The 19,157-nt window shown below is 29.0% G+C and overlaps 1 protein-coding gene across 1 annotated transcript in view; it reads right to left on the bottom strand.

Moving 5' to 3' along the window:
* Positions 1-2,651: 2,651 nt before the first annotated feature.
* LOC129958883 (Kv channel-interacting protein 1-like) overlaps positions 2,652-19,157 on the bottom strand; it is a 111,400-nt gene continuing 94,894 nt past the window's right edge. Inside the window, exons 5-7 of the mRNA XM_056071605.1 lie at positions 17,885-18,097; positions 14,271-14,333; positions 2,652-3,251 (exon numbers count right to left, since the gene is read on the bottom strand). Of these exons, the coding sequence (XP_055927580.1) occupies positions 3,204-3,251; positions 14,271-14,333; positions 17,885-18,097 (324 nt within the window). The 3' untranslated portion in view covers positions 2,652-3,203. The remainder of the gene's footprint in view (positions 3,252-14,270; positions 14,334-17,884; positions 18,098-19,157) is intronic.

Genomic DNA, 19,157 nt, shown 5'->3' with positions numbered 1-19,157 from the left:
GGGAGACACGGAACATCTCAGAAAATCGATTTCACATAGGAATGTATGTCCGCAAACTTCATCTGCATGGACAAAATTGAGAAGTGAAGTGAATACAAGGAGATAGTTGAGTGGCAACGAATGTGACTTTTATTCCACCAAGATAAAGTACTTTCGTTACCAGTAGGCGCTCAAAATTGTGGCCATTTACACGAACACGGGATTCACAGCACCGTTGCGTAGACCACCGAACATTTTCAAAAACGTCTGGTATATCACGGACAATGTCTGCGGCATATCTGCCGAGATATGTGGTATCAACATGATGGAGCTCCAGACCATAGCACAATTGTAGCGCGTGATTACCTGAACCGAACATTCGGTGCTCAATAGATTGGCAGAAGTGGATCGATCGCTTGGCCACAAAGGTAACGTGATTTATCGCCCACGGATTTCTTTTTGTGCTGGGCCATGACTGACCATGTGCACGAGACCCCTTCGACAGGGAAATGGACCTTGCTGCACGAATAATGGCCGCTACAGGCATTGTCCGTGATATGCCAAGCATTTCTGAAAATGTTCGGCAATCAATAAAACGGCGCTATGAATCCTATGTTCGTGTAAATGGTCGCAATTTTGAGCACCTTCTATGAAATTATACTTTACTTTGTTGGAATAAAAGTCACGTTACTACTTAGCTGTACTGTTTCCTTTTGTTTACTTCACTTGTCCATTTTGTACATACAGATGACGTTTGTGGACATACTTTTCTATGTGAAATAGGTTTCCTGACGTATTCCCTACCTCTCCACGAAATTTGAATGATAAGTTTTGAATCCTCCTTATATATTAAATTCAATTTTAATTTCTGAAAAATGACAAGTACTGTTGATGCAATCAGCTTTTCTTCAGATTGATATCTTTTGCATTAATGGGTTTTATTTCATGTATATTGAATTCTTAATGACTGAATTTTAATTTTTTTAATTGCGACTTAAACAAAAGAAGTGAATAAATTGTTAGTATTTAAATTTATGAATTATTTTGCATTGTATCCATTCGTTTGACCATGCAATTAAAGGAAAAAGGGATTTAAATTTAATTAAACGTTTCTTTTCAATTCTTTGATATTACGTTGCTTTAGGCTAAAAAATGCAACAAGCTATTTTAATTTATTGAAAATTAATGTTTACAAACGATTATTCTAGGATACTTTTACTTTAACTTGATTAACTTTAATGATTACAACTTCCAGTTTGTCCTCAGTAATCACTGATACATTTATTTATTACGCCTAATTTCATAAATTAACTTTCTCACTAGAAAAACTTTGATGTTTATATTTTCTTATTTTATAAGATCAATTTATCATAACAAAACCGCCAACAAAATAATCTTTTAGGCAGGTCCCAGACCTATGCCTTATAAAAGATTAAATAAAATGATTTAAAAAATAGACACTTTAAATTTTTCTAAGCACAATAATTTAATATTAAAAGCTGCAATAATACTTTCTACTCCAAAGTAGTTGAAATAGACTACGTCCGGTTGATTAGTTTACCAGTTTTAATGGCACAAGAGCCAAATAGAGCTTTACTGCTCCAGACATGCAGTCAACAAATAAGAAGTTATAATCAAAAGGAATTTAAAATGCTCCAATAAAATCAAAAGTCACTCGTAATTCTTTTGTGAAATTATAAACAAAATCGTGTTATATTCAGTCAGAATACAATCGAAAAGTAAAGTAAGAAATTTAAATAAAATTGTAAAATCTAATTGCTTTTAAAATTTTAAAACTATTTTTGTGAGGAGGGTTTTTCACAAGCATTCGCTTCCTTAGTGATAAGGATTTTTTTAAAAAAAAAAATGCAAGCGATGTTGACATAAACCAGGTATTCAATTAATTGAAGAATTGTTAAATTCACTTGGATCGAGCAGGAAAGAGCTCGATCGCCGAATAAACGATATTAGTGTGTGATACGAGTATGAGCAGTGCGGAGTCTAGTCCTTCGCCATCGATCTACCGCACTGGAAGATAAGGTAAGAATGAAATTATGGACTGTATATAATGCACATTATTAATGATCTGATTATGCCATGACTCTTGCACACGCAAAGACGCTAGTTTTGAAGGTTATCCGCTCATTTTCAGTAATTCCAAAATGAGACAACTAATTTAGTGATAAAAATCGTATGAATTAGAATTATTCACAGTTTCATAATTTATTCAATTTTAGTTTCAGGCGAGTGTTTTTGTTTAAATGTTATTGTATCAAGTATGGCTAATACGACCAAGGACAGTATAAAAATTTAGATTTACTAATTTTTCAGTATTACATTTATTGACTCCAATAACATATAAAAATTAATTTCAAAAAATTATTTTTATAAGTTATTGGAAAAGTATTTTCCAACTGAAAGTATATGACAATCTCTCATAGATTAGAAATCAATTATTGGAATGATTAGAGAGAAAGACCTGTATATTTCAACTCCTTATGCATTCTTTACATTCTAAGATTCATTGCTAATACGAAAAGAAAAATGAGCTTGGAAGACATTTCTTCAAGCAGGATTCTTATGATTTCGATTTTCACATGAACAATAAGGAATGCAAATGTGAAAGAAGCATATGAATAATGAAGGAATTATGATTTACTTGAGGTCTTGAATATAAATAACATCTGTCATCTGCACCAATTCATTGTAGTCATTCATCAAAATGATCTGAATTCAACAACTTACTTTATCTAAAATTCACTTAAACGCAAATACTTCAAATATTGATAGTATACCGTCTCCTCTAAATGACTTGATCAATACCATCGATAAACTGTAGTAAAATGGCATTATATAATAACTTACATTAGAAAAGCTTCTATTTAATTCACGCCTGAATTTTACAAGTCAATTTCCATTTATCTAAACACTTTATGAATAGGGAGATCAGAAAGCACAAAATTCACGGTATGACCCGATCATTTTGAGATTGAAAGGACAAATGGAAAAAATATTTTTCATCCCTGGAAACACAATGTTTGTATAAATAGCTCCCTTCAGCCACATGGAATGTTCCATCATCTAATCGAAAGCAATAGTTGTCACATCCTTTAAGATAGCTTTTCAGGAGGACGGTTATTTTTGTAGAGCTTTTATATCAGGTATTTGAGATATCTTGTCAACATATTGAAGACATCTCTGTTTCTTGGTGGAAGTAAACATCTTCACAAAACAGTGTCTAAGAGATTCAGGGACTTAGTGATGTTTTCATCCTGCAAAAAGAAAGAATCATCGTTACATTAATCTATACAACAGCACTGAATGTTCTAGGCCGTTTATCTTATTATTAGAGTGAATGATTTTCTTTTTACCAGCGGTCCAATGATTCACATTATGAAGTCATTGGGAATTGGGAGAGTAAGGAGAGAATGCAAAATAACAGAAATTCACAAATACCATTTCTATACCGGATTTTTAAAGCTAGACTTTGAAATTTTAAAAAGAATAGATTAAAGTAATTAGTTAGGAAATAGATGCTCTAAATATTTATATTATTGGACAAAAATTTTCATCACACAAAATTATCAATTTTCTATAAAAGTCTGGCTTTAAACACGAATTGATCGTAAAAATGAGAGAAAGATTTTCATTTGAAAGTTATTGAGGAGAATCAATGTGTCTCCACAATAACTTGTAAATATATGTGTCATAGCGCGAATTCATACTATGACAAAAATGTGCAATTCGCCTCTGACAAAGGAATTTCTTTTTCAAGAATGTTTACAAATCATAAGCACATGAAATACTTCTGTTTATGGCGATTATCTGAAAACAATTCAAGAAGTTAAGTAATTATACAAGTTTGAACATTTAATTCAATTTAGAAATTTATTCCTCGTTGAAAATTCATTTGAAAATATTGTTTTTCATACATTTTGAAAAGGTCTAACTGAACCACCAAGCATTTTGTTATGGCTTTGAAAGCGCTATCTATATCTAAGAAAAAGTACAGGAGAATTCAGTTTTATTTTCAAAATTTCCGATCAAAATAAAATTACAATCTTAATTTTATTATTTATCTGCTTTTTCATAACATTAGCAAACATTAAATGTCTTGCCCTAAAATACACCATCATTAATTTTTGTCTTTTCCAGAAGTATTTTATGTAAAAATATCGTTTCTTTTTAAATGATTTAAGACCAGAAGCAGATCTTTACCTCATTTTTATTTTCCAACTTTAAATAATTGTTATCGAAATTTTTTCTTGAATTATCTGAATATTGCATTAGACAAGTATAATTTCTTTCATTGTCCCTTGGCCACAGTCATTAGAAACCTGATAAATTTTTCTTGCAATAGAATTCAGTTAAAAATCAAAAAGAAAAAACAATGATATAATATATGAACAGTTTTATTAATTTTCTTTAAATGTCGAATATGTACTTCAGATTGTTCATGCCCAGCAGAGTTTGCATTTTTCCAAGTATGTATGTTCTTCACGAAAATTCAATTAAAAGTTATTTCACCAGATTTTTATTGAAATTTAAAGAGCCAGGCACAAAATTATTATTCAAAGTTCTATTTTGAACAAAAATATCATTTTTGCATGAAAAAAAATAATCGAACGAATATTTTTTATATCAAGAATACATTTAATAGGTTTTTCTTCTGATAGCGTATTTATTAAAAAATGCACTACTTTATTTATTTAACTGCATCTAAATTTAGTCTTCATTTTTCTGGGATATGATTCTCCGAAAACCCTTAGATTGGAGAGAGCCCTCCTTGTTTGCTTCGCTCATTAACTATCCGATTCTTTGCAACAGAATGAAATATTATTGTTCGTCTTTCTTATCTGAAGCTATAGGGAGCGGTTCTAGAAATGTGGATTGTCATCTAACTTGGACAGTAGTAGTTGTATTTTAATATTAAAAAGGTCCTTTTAGAAAGCAACTTTTAGGAAAACGAAGCTCATTGCACTCCTTAGGTTCTGTTATAACGTTAATGCTACCTTGAGTAAATGGGCAATTTCCATAATTGCACTTTTCACGTTCTTCATTGTCTTTCATTTAGAAAGGAGAGATGAATGAGACATGGAATTAATTGTAAAAATTCTTTTGCTTTTGGTATCTTCATTCGGATTAACCCTGCAATCATTCATTAATTCATAAACATAGCAGACTATAAATAAAATTTATAAAAAAAGTCTATCTATCCATCCATTTTCACGCAGTCGAAAATGCAACGGGTAACATAAATAAAATTTGTTTTAATTACTAGAACAGCTGCAGAGTTTTAATTAAACCTCTCTGCTGGCTGAAATTTGTGTCGATCTTGTAAATGTAAAAGTCATAACCCAAAACGACGCTAGCTAGTTCAATTTCAAACTAAAATTTCAAATATGTGCTTTGGATAAAGCTACCACTAAACCATTGTAATGCAAAGAGATAATATTCTTCTGTATTTATAGAAAAATGGCTGAAAATTTTATGAATATGATGTCTTTTTATGAATCTGAAAGATATTTTAAAGTATTATAAATTATACTTTGGGAATTCTTTTTCACTAAAGTTGAAGAATTCTTCTGAGAAATGGGAAAAATCTTTCAAAATGAATGCGTTAAGAAATTTTTGAAGGCAAACTTCGCGGTTCCTTCATAAAATCCTAAAAATTTAGAAGGTCTAAACAAAAAAATACTCAAACTGAAACAATACATCAAGAAAAAGACAATAAGCTCCAGTTTTGATTGAATTACTGTAACCATCTTATGCTGAATATTATATGTGCGAATCCAGAACAGCACTCTATCCGAAAAGACTGAGACATTGGGTTTCTTAAAATAAAACAATATCTTGGCTTACTAGATTTTTAATAAAGAGCGTGTATTATATTAGGAGCCTGTTTAGAAGCGTTATTTAAAAGCCATCAAATGTTTTTCATGATTGATGAGAGGTGGTGAAGCTGTTGAATGCCCCCTAAAACACAGAGGTACAGAGAGATAAAGAAACATATGGAGTGGCTCTTTGGGTTTCCAGAAGTGAAAAAGCGATGCTAGTATCAATGAGCACATTATGATCTGCTTAAAAAATTTGTTGTGCATGGGCGAAGTACAAAAAGAATGTTTTAACTAAGTTTGTTGTTGTGTAGTTCAGTACAATCAACATTTCTGAAAGACTTGAAAAATTTCGTTTGCAAGTAGAGAACAATAGACGGATGCAGGAAAATCTGGAATCAAAGGAGACCAAGAAGACGTTAAGAAAATATCAGTTGATTTTGCTTTTTGTTTCCAAGTGTAGAAGGGTTCATGTCTATAACAATAGAAGTGATGAGTAATGCACAAAAAGATAAACTGCTATGATGCACCTGTTCCTTTACATTCATTTTTAGTTTAGTTTCCCCCGTATTTATTTCTATTTAGAAGCTACGTAGAAGTTATTTTGGAACCGTGATCAGTTAAATAGTGCTCAAATTGTAACTTCCACACCACACTAGCCCTCAAATTTTGATATACCGATATATAGATGTGTATGAAAGTAAATATTTTAGTGTTAAATTTTTATAACTGTTCATTCCAGGATTCGTAATCCTTCCGCTTCTTTGAGCCTGCCTCAGGAGGTATTTGCTTCGTCAAAAAAAAAAAAAAAAAAAAAAAAAACGGTTATGTATATATATATATATATATATATATATATATATATATATTGAGAATTGGAAAAGTCAATTTGAACTTTAATAAGAGCTACACTTTATACTTCTGCAACAAAATATATAATGCTATTATTTATTTTAGGCAGAGTTTTACTCTCGATAACTTTTCTTAGCTATTTTTAGAATTGGATGTGTCGTTTTTTGAGTAATTGAGGGAAAAAAAATTAAGAAAAACATCTCATTTCACTTCACTTTTTTCCACCTAGAAATCAAAGTTCACCTTTAAATGAAGAAAGAGACAGTCATACTAGGCTTTTATTGAAGTGATTAAAGAAATAAAAGTTTATCCATACTTTTTTTCTTATATAAAATCGCCGGTCATTAGTCTATATCTAGATTACTTAGATTTAATTTACTTAGTCCCCCTCCTCCAAAAATGTAAGGAAGCATGCAGCAAAATGTCTTGGACTTATGAGATATCATTTGAAATGAAATTGAATACAATTTAATTCATCATTAATATGATAAATAAGACATCTATGAAGAAGAAGTTTGAGTTAAAATTCTTGAGCATTCTTTTTTTTTGTTGTTGTTGTTAAAGTTGCTGAAGTACAAAAGAAGAATTTCTGAAATTGTGCAAGGTTTAATAAGGGGATGTTTTTAACTCAGGCCGAGATATTTTTTTTCTCTGTTCATATGTATTTCAATAATTTTTTACTTTAAATTTTTCTTTGTTTATCATCAGGAATTTACACTTTCATTCCTATTCACAGATCAGACGTAGTTATATTAAAGAGATGTTGCCAGGAAGATAGTTTATTATCCCGCCATTATTATTAGTTTATTACTTGCTTATCTCTCCATGAATGTAAGTAAATGTTTTCCGAAAGAGCATCAGTGTCAGAAAAAAATTTTAAAATGTCCCTTGTCTGATGAAAATTTAATTTTAAATTCTATATCAAACATATATACCTACCAACCAAAAAAATATCTTAGTTACTGCTATTGTCTCAGGGAATAAAATACAACTTATTCCTCTAGACACAACAACGAATATTTTCCAAGCGGCATACACCATCAATGGGCTCGTCTGTAGATCTGCTCGGAGATGGATATATCGGAGGATGCTGTTTTACATCATGATACAGACTTCATCATTTATGCCAGTAATGATAAGAATGATCCACCATTTGGAAATTTTCAGGGTAAAGTTACAGTCGAGTTGATTGGAGAGATAATTACCGCTGCATTTCGGGTGAATACAACTTTCTTACATATCAGTTACATAATTCTATATTTCCGTTACAGATTTTCTAGATACGTTTTTTTCACGTATTTTTTTCTTTCAGTTGATTTAAAAAAACAAATAGAGCTTTTTCGTGGAAAGATATCTTAGAAAAAGTCAGTGGCTTCACGTTGAATTTCAAGAAATTCCAAGCATTGAATTTTGAACCTATTAAATAACGGATTTATATAATGGAATTTGAGTTCTGCTATAGAATTGAGAAAATCAATAGAAATAGAAAAATGAGAAAAATATTTGACAAAAAACTGTGGAGCTTAGTCTATGACAAGAAGATGCTGAAAAAAAATTTGTTCTATTATGGATACAAAAGTAAGTATAGGTTATAAGATTTTTGTAATTAAATTTATCCTTTGAGCTCGAAAAAGTAATTCGATGCATAATTATTTACTTAATATAAGGATTTTTTTATTGCTCCAAAAAATAAATATATGCAATTGTTTGATGTTGAATTTCTTAGAAAAATTAATCTACATCTTCTTATCAGTCTGTAGGTATTTTGAACAATCAAAATTAAAAAAAAAAAATTTAAAAAATGTCATGCACCCTCTTGAAAGGTGTCTGAGAAGAGACATCCGAGGTTAAAGTATTAAAAGATTGGGTTGAAGCTGTTTTTTTCGTATCTTTAAAATCATTTTCCTGCTACCAGGCTAAGATAAAGAAAAAATTAACAGCATGACTCTATTTCTGATATGATTTTTTTTCTAAACCAATTTTAAATTTAATACTTTTATGTATGTTTAAACCAATATTATTTTGAAACATTTACTATGTAAATTTTTCTTATTTCATACTGAAGAATTATTTAATTAAATTGATTTGAAAAATACTGTATGATGCTAAATACTTAGAATGCATATATAAAGATGAAAATAATGTATTTTTTTTAAATCGCAGCAAAATGCGCACTTGTATATACTTTAATGTTTTTATTTCAAATAAAAAGCATGCATCAATACCCTACCAATGAAATTGTTTTACATACATTTAGTAGTTTTAGGTTTTATTACAGTATTATGTTTAAATATTTTTTTAACATTGTTAGTTAAATTTCTTTAAGATTGCTTGAAATTCATTTAATCCGATTGAAAACTTCTTGTTGTTAGGAAGTAATCCGATGACAAAAATAACAATGTTAGTTCAGGTATGTATTTTTATTCGAATAAATTTATCTTTAAGTCGATGTTTAACTTTTATAAAACTATTCATGACAGCACCTAAATACCGGCAGACTTCAGAATTTTTTTCTAATGACGTCCTTCTTTTATTCTTTTGGAATAATTTCTTGTTCTTGAATTTTAGGGATTTCAGTTAATTGTTGATGAACCTGGATTATTTCAAGCTTTTGAAAAAATTGTAAATATTAATTTGCCTTCTTATTTTTTAAGTAAATACTTTCCTTCAAGGATATTTTATATTTTAGAATCTAAATCAGATAAATGGTCTAAAAATTCTGCACAGGCATCATTTAAGACCATTTTCTTAATATAATTCATTAATGAAAGGACTTATCGCTGATATGGTAATTAGTAATAAAAAGATAAAAATTTCTTCTTCACGTTGGATGAGTAGATGTCTCCATTTATAAAGATATCTTCTAAACTGAAAGTTTTCGTTATCTCATAAAGATTCTTCTTCTTTTTTTCCTAGTGAGACTTTTATTACCATGAAGGATATTCAATGCACATTCACACAGAGTTCAAATAATATTATTTGGTCACGTTCTAATTGATATTGCGTACATGTTAGCATTTATGGAATCAAATGTGCTCCGTTAGAGGATTTTATATAGTTTTCAAATATTTTTCAAATAATTTAGCTTTTAGACAGTGGAACGCTGAAAACTCTTCCCATGTATTCAGAGGCATTAAACGACGATAGATAGCAAATCTTTATTTTTGAACATTCAAAATCATCAGGGTTTAACATATTGCGAGCAGTCGAAAATTATTAGCACTGATTTTTTTAAAGCTTTTTTCGTAAATATACGCAAACGTTTCGAAAATCACTTCCACACACAACAAAAATTATCAAAATTCATTGTGTCTGATAAAGGAACTGCAGGTGTATGTATTTGGATTTTCACTTTCCAATTTTTTAAAAGAATGGGGTAATTTGAAAAACCATGTTCCACAGAAAGTTTCGTTTACAGCAGATACTTTCATGATGAGATGATCTGGAGAGAGTTGAGATCTTTCAAAATATAAGTCTGCTAATATCATGGCGTTTGTGAAAAGAAATGTCTAACGAGATTTTTTTTTAAATTTTTTTTTTATTTCCCTAAAAGAATCCTGAGCACAGTTCTATCTCACACTGTCAAGTCAATTAGTGAATAGTTGAAATGACAGAATTTTGATAAAAAGAACTTATCTTCGAACAAATTTGACAAGAAAAAACACAAAAAAAGGATTAAGCTGTAAATATGTAATAAAAGGGATTTTTGTCAAGTAAAAATCAATTTCAGCATAATTTATGGACACAAGTGCCTTATATATAATATATGACGAAATCTAGGAGAATGAGTTTCCTTCGGCCACTGTGCTAAATATCCAATCATTACCAGATAAATGCATGTGAACATTGCAAATGCTTAAAGATTCAATTAATCCTCCAAAATTCTAAAAATGTATTTCATTGTTAAGATTTCTATTAATTTCTTTGTCAGTCATTTAAAACGTTGCTTTATTTCATTTTTATGCCGATGTCAGTCTTATTCCGTCCACAAAGTTACTTTCTCCCCAAGACGATGAAAAGTGAATACATACATATGTAGTTATGGATATGAGGGTATGAGACGGCGTTCCATTCTATATACATATATTCACTTACATATCGATCTCGAATACCCGTGTTCCAGATATCCGTCGTTTGAAAAAGTATTTTCGTTTTTTCTGGAAATATCTTCAGCAGAATTCTTAGCTAACAAACTTCATCCTATACCAAATTCTGATTTTATATTTTGACAACTTCTGCTTTAAAATTTATTCAGAAACAACACTAATAGTTTTATAGAGGTCGTATAAAAATGGAAAGTAAAATTGTTTCCGGTTGTGTTTTATTTAAATTAGAATCGGATAGGTAAAAATGCTGTTCAAACTCGATTATAGTTCAGTTAAGTGCATAGAGAAAATTGACAGGTGTTGAAGGAAGGACATTTCCTGAAGGAAGGAAGAGAATAGGACATATGGAAAGTAAACAATTTTGTTAATTATTGAGCAGTTCAACCGTAATTACTCCCCCCCCCCCCCAACATCTCAGCATTTATATTATCTGTTTTTAAGGCTTTTCTTCTTTCATGTTAATCCTTGAATATGAACACTTTTTCAATATCCACTTACTTAAAGTATACTTAAGCGGTCATTATGACAGATGTTCTGCTCAGAATGTCATCCATTTATATTAATATCTGAGTGATATTCATGAGTGAGTTCCAAAACAAACTTTCCGCATCTTCATTTCAAATTTGGGATTTGAGAAAGCAGCAGATTTGGAATTCCTAAAACCTCTGAATCCCTTAATTATATTTTGATTGATTTGCAAAGAGAGCTTCAAATATTTCGTCCTAAAAGTTTAAAGTGTGCATTTAATGCATTTCTGCATAAAAGCAAATTTATATTGTTTGAAGTATTAAATTTCACAGGAAACCGAAAATACTTAATTCAGAATTTATTCTTTAAACACTCACTAAGAAAGTTTTTGGATTTATCCTTTATTTAGAGCAAATCAAATATTTATGAATAAAGTGATTCGCTTGAAAAACAAAATATTTGTTTGTAACGTGACAGAATATCAATATAAACACATAACACGAAGATCCTTAATATATTATTCTATAAATTTAAGATGTTCTCTTCAATTATATTTGAGGATGAAACAGTTTTTGCATTATAAGATAACGATTATTCTTTACAATCATTTTGCCTTTTAAATAAATAGTTAATTAGAAAGTCCTTCAGGATTGCTGGAACATGCTCTCATGTGCTTTAAATTTCTTCTATACTAAAAATCAGAGACAATTTTGTCTTTAGTGAAATATTATTTAAAGTGCATAGATTAAGGTGGTACCTGATGTAAAATATCATGTAAATGCAATAAATTATTACTGCAAGTTCAGAATTTTCAAAATTTCATAATAAATACTTCGTTTTATGTATCTTCCTAAAATATTTTGCTCATATATTTCGAAAATTCGTGTGGTTATGAAGAAAATCGTGATTAGTTAAACAATAAAGACATTATTGATTTTTGACATCGTGCCTTTTTAAAAGAAACTGAGTAAAAAATTCAGGTTTTTTTTTTTATTTTTTTTATTTCACTTAAATTTTAAAACTGGGTTTTTATCAATGTTCTAATACTGATTGTGTAAGGTTTTATATATTTAAAGAATAATTAAATTTAACTTAAATATCAAATACACTTTATACTATTATTTGTAATTCATATATTTATCACTATTTAAGAGTACATTTTAAAACTTTTCCTCATGATGGACAAGAAAGACAAAAAATAGTTTTGTTTCAAATTTCCAATTTGAAATCAATGAAATGTAACGATTGATAACAGATAAAACGTAGGCTTAGGACATTTTTTTTATTGATATTAACTTTTTCCCGCTTTTGATCAGAGAACGTTTGGCGTTTAGTGATGACCATTTTATAAACAAGTATAAATTGAAATTAGAGAAAAGAGATGTCCAAGACTACTTGAATATCCGTGTTCCAGTCTTGTCACAAATAGATAGGAATGCTAATCAAGCATTTCAGATCTTTTTGTCCTTCTCAGATCGTCGATGAACATTGAAAAAAAATGACCTTAACAGTTTTAAATATTTTTGTTCTGTAGTTTTTATATACTAATAATAAATAGTTTTTAGTCTCAAAATGGGCCACTGAATTTTTTCATACGCACCGTGTCATTAATGTCGTGTGTGTAAAAGTATGGCTTTGGCGAATGAATGGCTTGAGATTTAAATTGCTAAAAAAGTTAATATGACCTTAATTTAATATAAATTTGAATTTTTATCAAAAAAATTCAATCATGCCAAAAGATTGTGCAACAAAGGCACATAAGCTCTATAAATAACGTGAATGCATTTATTAAGAATATACGACGCTATGTTTGCCTTCATTACATTTAGCTTTATTATTTTAAGCACAGAAAGCAAAATAATTTTCAAAAAAGGTTATGCCAAACTGCAAACAATTTTTAAAAATTTAATGCCTGCTATCAACTCTCTGAATTTATCTTTCGAATTTGGCAACACCTTCTTCAAACATCGATGGCGATTTTGCTACCGATCAGCAGACTCCCATTCGTATTTCACAGTGCCCATTTTAGTTTTTCTTGAATGTATCAAAATCTCTTCAGTTTTCACATTACTTCAAATTAAAGAGTGTGAAATTCCTTGCATTTTTATACTTTTATTTTTCTTCAAGTTTTAATATTTTTGCAGATAAGGTTTTCAAACTATTTTTTCGTTTTCAGTAATTTTCAACCATTTACGTACATGGAAAATAAACTTTTAAGAATATACTTTCATTTAAAAAGAATTCGTAGTTAAAACATCATTTTATATTTTTTTAAAACTAATTTTTTACAGTTTCCAAAAATTCTCGTACACTGTATATTTTTGTGATTCTCACCTATTTAACATCGTTTGGGACAGTATGTTTTTTGATGATTTTTTATCCTTTTGATGTCTACTGTCACCTCTATGAATTTATCGGTCTAATTCGGTAACCACTTGTATATATGTGTGTATATAAATATAATATGTATTTATAATTATTTCAAACTAGATGTGTTCTAAAAATAACTTCCTAATCACTTAAACTCCAGTGTTGCTATAACTTCCAAGTTGTGCGGAATGTTTGTTCATTTTTCCATAGGATCAAAACGCTGAATCGGCAAATTTTCCTTTCTAAAAATATATATGCTCAGAATATTACTTCATGGTGGCTCTTACATACTTTCTACCTCCATATTCGGTTCGCTATCCTGCTCTCGTCAAGATTTCTATAAAGAAGCTTTGATAAAAGCGACACATTGGATTTTTTCTTTGATGTAAGAAACAATAATATTCTTTAATGAGATAAACTACTGCCTCTTCAAATCATATATAAATAACATATATGCTTACAAAACATTCATATCTAAAGCCTAATAAAAAATTAAGGAAAATATCCAACTCTTATGCGTGTTTGGGTTATGCGTTTTCAATTGATATAATTAAAAGATATTCAACGAATACCATGCACATATTGAAGACAGCAAATCATCAATGATAAAAATAAAGTAATGTAGTTTTAAGCAGTTAAAATTAAAGAATGCAATACATACATGAAGACATGTTTCTAGGAATTCGTCAAAAGTCACAATTCCATCTTTATTCAGGTCCAGTTTCTGGAAAAAAAAAAAAAAAAAAAAAAGATGTAATTTACTGCTAAATTGAAGACTGACGTTTCATAATTCTTTCGGAAAGAATTCAACTTAAGAAATTTTAATAGAAATTAACTTAAGAAATTTTGTATAGACAACTTGAAAATTCTAATCTATTGAGAATTACTATAAAGGAGAAAGCAAAAAAAAAGTTTTCATTTGTTTCATATAGTACTAATTTGCAATAAAATTTGAGCTTTACTAAAAATAATTTAGTTCACCTTGCCTTTTTTTTATTTCTCTCAAACGTAGAAATAAAAAGTGGAAAGCAATAAATGAAAATGAAAATCCTCCTACATTAAGACTTTGATTGAAATTCGTTGTCATTGTACTTCTATCATTTTTGAAGTAATTTTGAGTACTAATAATTGAATAAAAATTATTTATCAGCTAAACACATTTTTGATATTTATACGTAAAGTTTTTAATAAAATAATTAATCCTTCTTTGCATGATTTTGTTCTTTTTTTGTGAAATAAATCAGGGTGATATAATTCATGCTCTATATTAAACCAAAAATGTTTGAAAAAATCATAGTAAAAATACATAATATAAAATAATTAGAAAGCAGTTTAATGTAAATATCCATCATCATGCAAATGTACATGTTAAGCTCAATACAAAATAAATAAAAAAATAATATATCTTTGTATCAATTTTATTCCTGATGATAATCAAAAAAATGATTATCCTTATTTAGACACAAATTAATTTCACATTTACTGCATGAGATAATAGACTACCCTTTGCATTTAAGGTATTTACACAGGAGTGACCCACCTACTTTTGGCCAAACTTCAATTTCCCTCTCTTCTAAATTTCTGCACAAAAAATAACATAAAATATGCATAGTAAAAAATATTTTAGACATACATTAGAAGTGAAACAACTGCATAGTGACGTAAATTTCTGTCATATAGATTTGGAAAGATTATTTGGGGTATTCGATATAAATGCACAGAAAATACCCCTCCCCCCTTTTTTTCCCATTCATTAAAGTTGTTTTATTAGCAAAAAAATAAAAAAAATCACGTATTAGTTATAAAAATACATTTAAGAAATCGCACGTTTCTTCCAACCACAACAAACAGCGGAATCACAAGTTCAAACCTACTATAATGAGTGTGACATTTGATTTTTTCCTTACAGTTACGTTCCTTATTACACAATAGTCGCGAAAAAAGTTGCCAGCAACAACTAATTTACAGTACATCTGTTTTGAATATAATTTTTTGTTCACTAAGTGTTAAGATGAAAATGTCCATCATCATGCGAAAAAGGGTTAATATTTTAAAATTATTTAGCGATTTAAAAGTAAAGATCAAAATTAAATTTGTCAATTTCTTTTTTGTTTTTCTCACAATTATATAAACTTGCACAAATCTGATTGAAAAATAAAAATTAGTATAAATAGGGTTCATTTAGTATTAATATAATTTCATGAAATTGAAGAATAGAACAACTTTTAGTTTTTATATGTTGGGTTTTACAAAATGTAACAATGGTTAAAGTTCAATGAAATTTAATGTTTGTGTTGAAATGGATATTAAAAGAAACTCGAGCTATTGAAATGTAAAGCGAGTGCTTACAACACTGCGAGAAACAGTGACAGATTTTGAAATACTGAACGCAAAAAAAGTAGAATGCAATAAGATATTTTTGTTATATAGCGTATTATTTATATGTTTTACGAAATGTATTTTATCAGTAGCACAATTCTGAATACTTCCATTCATTGAATCGTTGCTTCCCCCTCCTCGTAAAGGAGTGTCACCATTGGAATGGAAAAATCTATGACTGGAAATCGACGGTGAACTTCTAATAACTAATATCCGAGAAGTCTTGCAGCCATCAACAAATTCATAAACTTCCTAGACAAACACATCCTAAAAACACATTAAAGGCTTTTGAAAAATGTTCGTTTTTCCTATGTGAATTTTAGATATTTCTCAGTTTTGATTCCAAAAATGAAACCAGTTTTCAAATAAAATTTTTAACATAAAAGGATTTCATGCTTGAGGAGATACTTCAAATCAAAATATTTCTACAAAATATTGTACGTGGTTTAAGTTTATATTATGCCACGACTTAAATTATAAATGAGTTTATGAAAAAGGCAACAATTATTTATAGCAGTGATTTCTCCTTTCCTCAAAACTTCTTTCTCGCTTTTCTTTTGATGAACTTTCTAGGGGGGTCGCCCCCTTTCAGTAGTAGGCAATCAGGCTCATATACCATCTTCCCTGATATCTATTCCAGATTTCCTTTATGTATAGATGACATTTTTTACCTTTCTCTGAACTGATTGCACTTAACATCTCTCCCGATGTTTCAAGGTTTGAAGTTTGGTTCTCTTTGGTTTCCAAGAAAGTTAATTATTACTAGTTTAAAAAGTCACAAGCCTTCCTTTAATTTTTTTTTTCCTACTTTGAGCTCAAATCATTCATTTTTAATTTTCCTAATGTCAGGTATTGCAAACACTCCTTTCAGGCTTGCTTTGGATAAACCCGGGAACGTTCACAAATGTATTTGGAACATCCTTCTTTTTGATAAAACTTTAACAAATTATTTATTGCTCTAATTTTAAAAGAAACTCTGGAAATAAAACTTTTTAAAATACACTAGACTTTTCTTTTGAATATTTTTGACCCCAGTTCTAGCAATTTCTGATGCTCATTTCTCTATTTCATGCGAAATCTAGTAAAGTACACTTTTCTCGCGCTGTCTGAAATATTATATAGTTTATTTACCGTATAGTTATCGCAAATGCATCAAACAATTAGTTAAATTAACTTATCCTCTGGAGGTCATTTCTCTCAACAGTTATTGATATTGAATCCAAAAAGCATTTCTACTAGAAGTTAGGAATTAAATATACGTATGCAGCACTAAATTGAGAAACATATTAATGGATTAGAAGAAAAAAATGATTATAAGTGGGAGAGGATTGCTGAAGTAGCGGAGAAAACAAATTGCAAATACATTAACAGGTTAGTGATTCGTTTTTAATATTGTTTCTCTAGCCTTGTTATTGTCTTTAACATAAACTTTAACAGATTAGGGAAAAATCCTAAACTAATAATAGTTTATTCTTTGTCGGATAGAATTATTATAAACAAAACTGATATTAAAAATATATTAATATAAGTCCATCATAATAAATAAATTCATAAATAATGTTATGTTGTTTTAACATACAAAATTGAACAAATTATGTCTGTGGTTTGTGATAAAACTGTATGCGATGGATATTCCCCCCAATGATTAGCATTCAACAACTTAAAAAACACTAAATATTTTTAAGTCAATTTTTCCATCGAAGATAATCAATCATTGGCGTAAAGTTTGAGTTGCTAAAGAAAATTAACCTCGCTCTCCGTAGACGTTCGATTTGTTCCTGGTAATAAAAAATATGGCATAATAGTTTCAAAACAAAAAAATCGCTGTTGGTAACCGTTGCAAATAATCAAAGATAATGAATTTCTTCCAGAAAAAGAAGAAGAAAACCTACTTACATCGAAAACTCTGTCAGCGTGGTCCCTAGTGGCTTCCGCTGAGACACTCGGTTCAGTGAATCGACCCAATAAATTGTAGATGGAGTTAATTATTTCGCGCATTTCTTCTCTGGTGATGCACCCGTCACCATTGATGTCATAAAGGTTGAAGGTCCACTGAAGTTTCTCGGTTGGAGACCCGCGCGAGATGGTAGAAAGTCCAAGAACAAATTCCTAAGGGGAAGAAAAGCAACAAAATTTCTTTTTTAAAAAGTTATTCTTTTATTAGAACAGAGAAAATGATTAGCTATCAATTGTGGAAGCTCTAAAGCAAAATGGTTGATGCGTGTATTGGATAAAAGCCAATAAATAAATAAAAAAAAATGAATTTTTGTAATAAATTTTTTTCTTTCATTCACTTAGAATCAATAAAATAGCTTTCGTAAAAATGGTTTAAAGAAATTGCTGGGATAGATATAGTAATATGGATGATAAGTTTTTTATCATTTTTGGACCCTTTTATTTCTGTGCTTAATTAATGCTTTATAGAGATGGAAAATCTTATCTGATTAATCACTTTATTTTGAAGTTCAAAAGCTTAGAAATATTGTACACTTGTGTACATCATCCTATTTTAAGATTTTTGGAACTTCATTTTCAATTAATCAAGTAATTTAATTAAATTTTGATTCTATATACGTGACAATACCTGTTAATGAATTTGAGAAAAAGTTTAAGATTCTACAGTGTTAAGATCAATGAATTATAAATTGCAGGCTAAAAAGTAGAAAATTATTGAAATAAAAAAAAAATGAATTTTTTACTTTACAAAATATTTTTAATTGTTTTTATTAAATACGATCTATAAATAAAAATCTAATAAAGAAGTTTAAAAATAAAATAAAAATATTATTACATTGATCATATGTGGATTAATTGTATTTCAAAAATAAAGTCAAGATAATTTAATATGAGCTATATATTGATACCTTCATTTGGGACGTCTGCTTAATGTAGGAAACACGTGATGTAACCAAGGTTGTGTAGATTTCTACTATATTATTTATACGTAAAATTTTAGTAACAAATTGATAAAAGAAATATATCTAAACTAAAATAGGAATATTTCGAAGAAATTTTAACAATAAGAAAAGCAACTTAATTTAGAAAATTACTGGTCATGATGCAATTTTATTTCATACATATTTTTCGGATGTATTATTTTAATGAATAAAATTTTTGAATTTATAAAAACCCTCCAATCGCAACAATTCTTTATTTTCAAAATTGTTAT

Source organism: Argiope bruennichi, chromosome X1 (genome assembly GCF_947563725.1).
Source record: "Argiope bruennichi chromosome X1, qqArgBrue1.1, whole genome shotgun sequence".
Taxonomy (NCBI): domain Eukaryota; kingdom Metazoa; phylum Arthropoda; class Arachnida; order Araneae; family Araneidae; genus Argiope; species Argiope bruennichi.
Note: the sequence above shows the minus strand (reverse complement) of the source record. Positions and strands in the feature narration are given on the sequence as shown.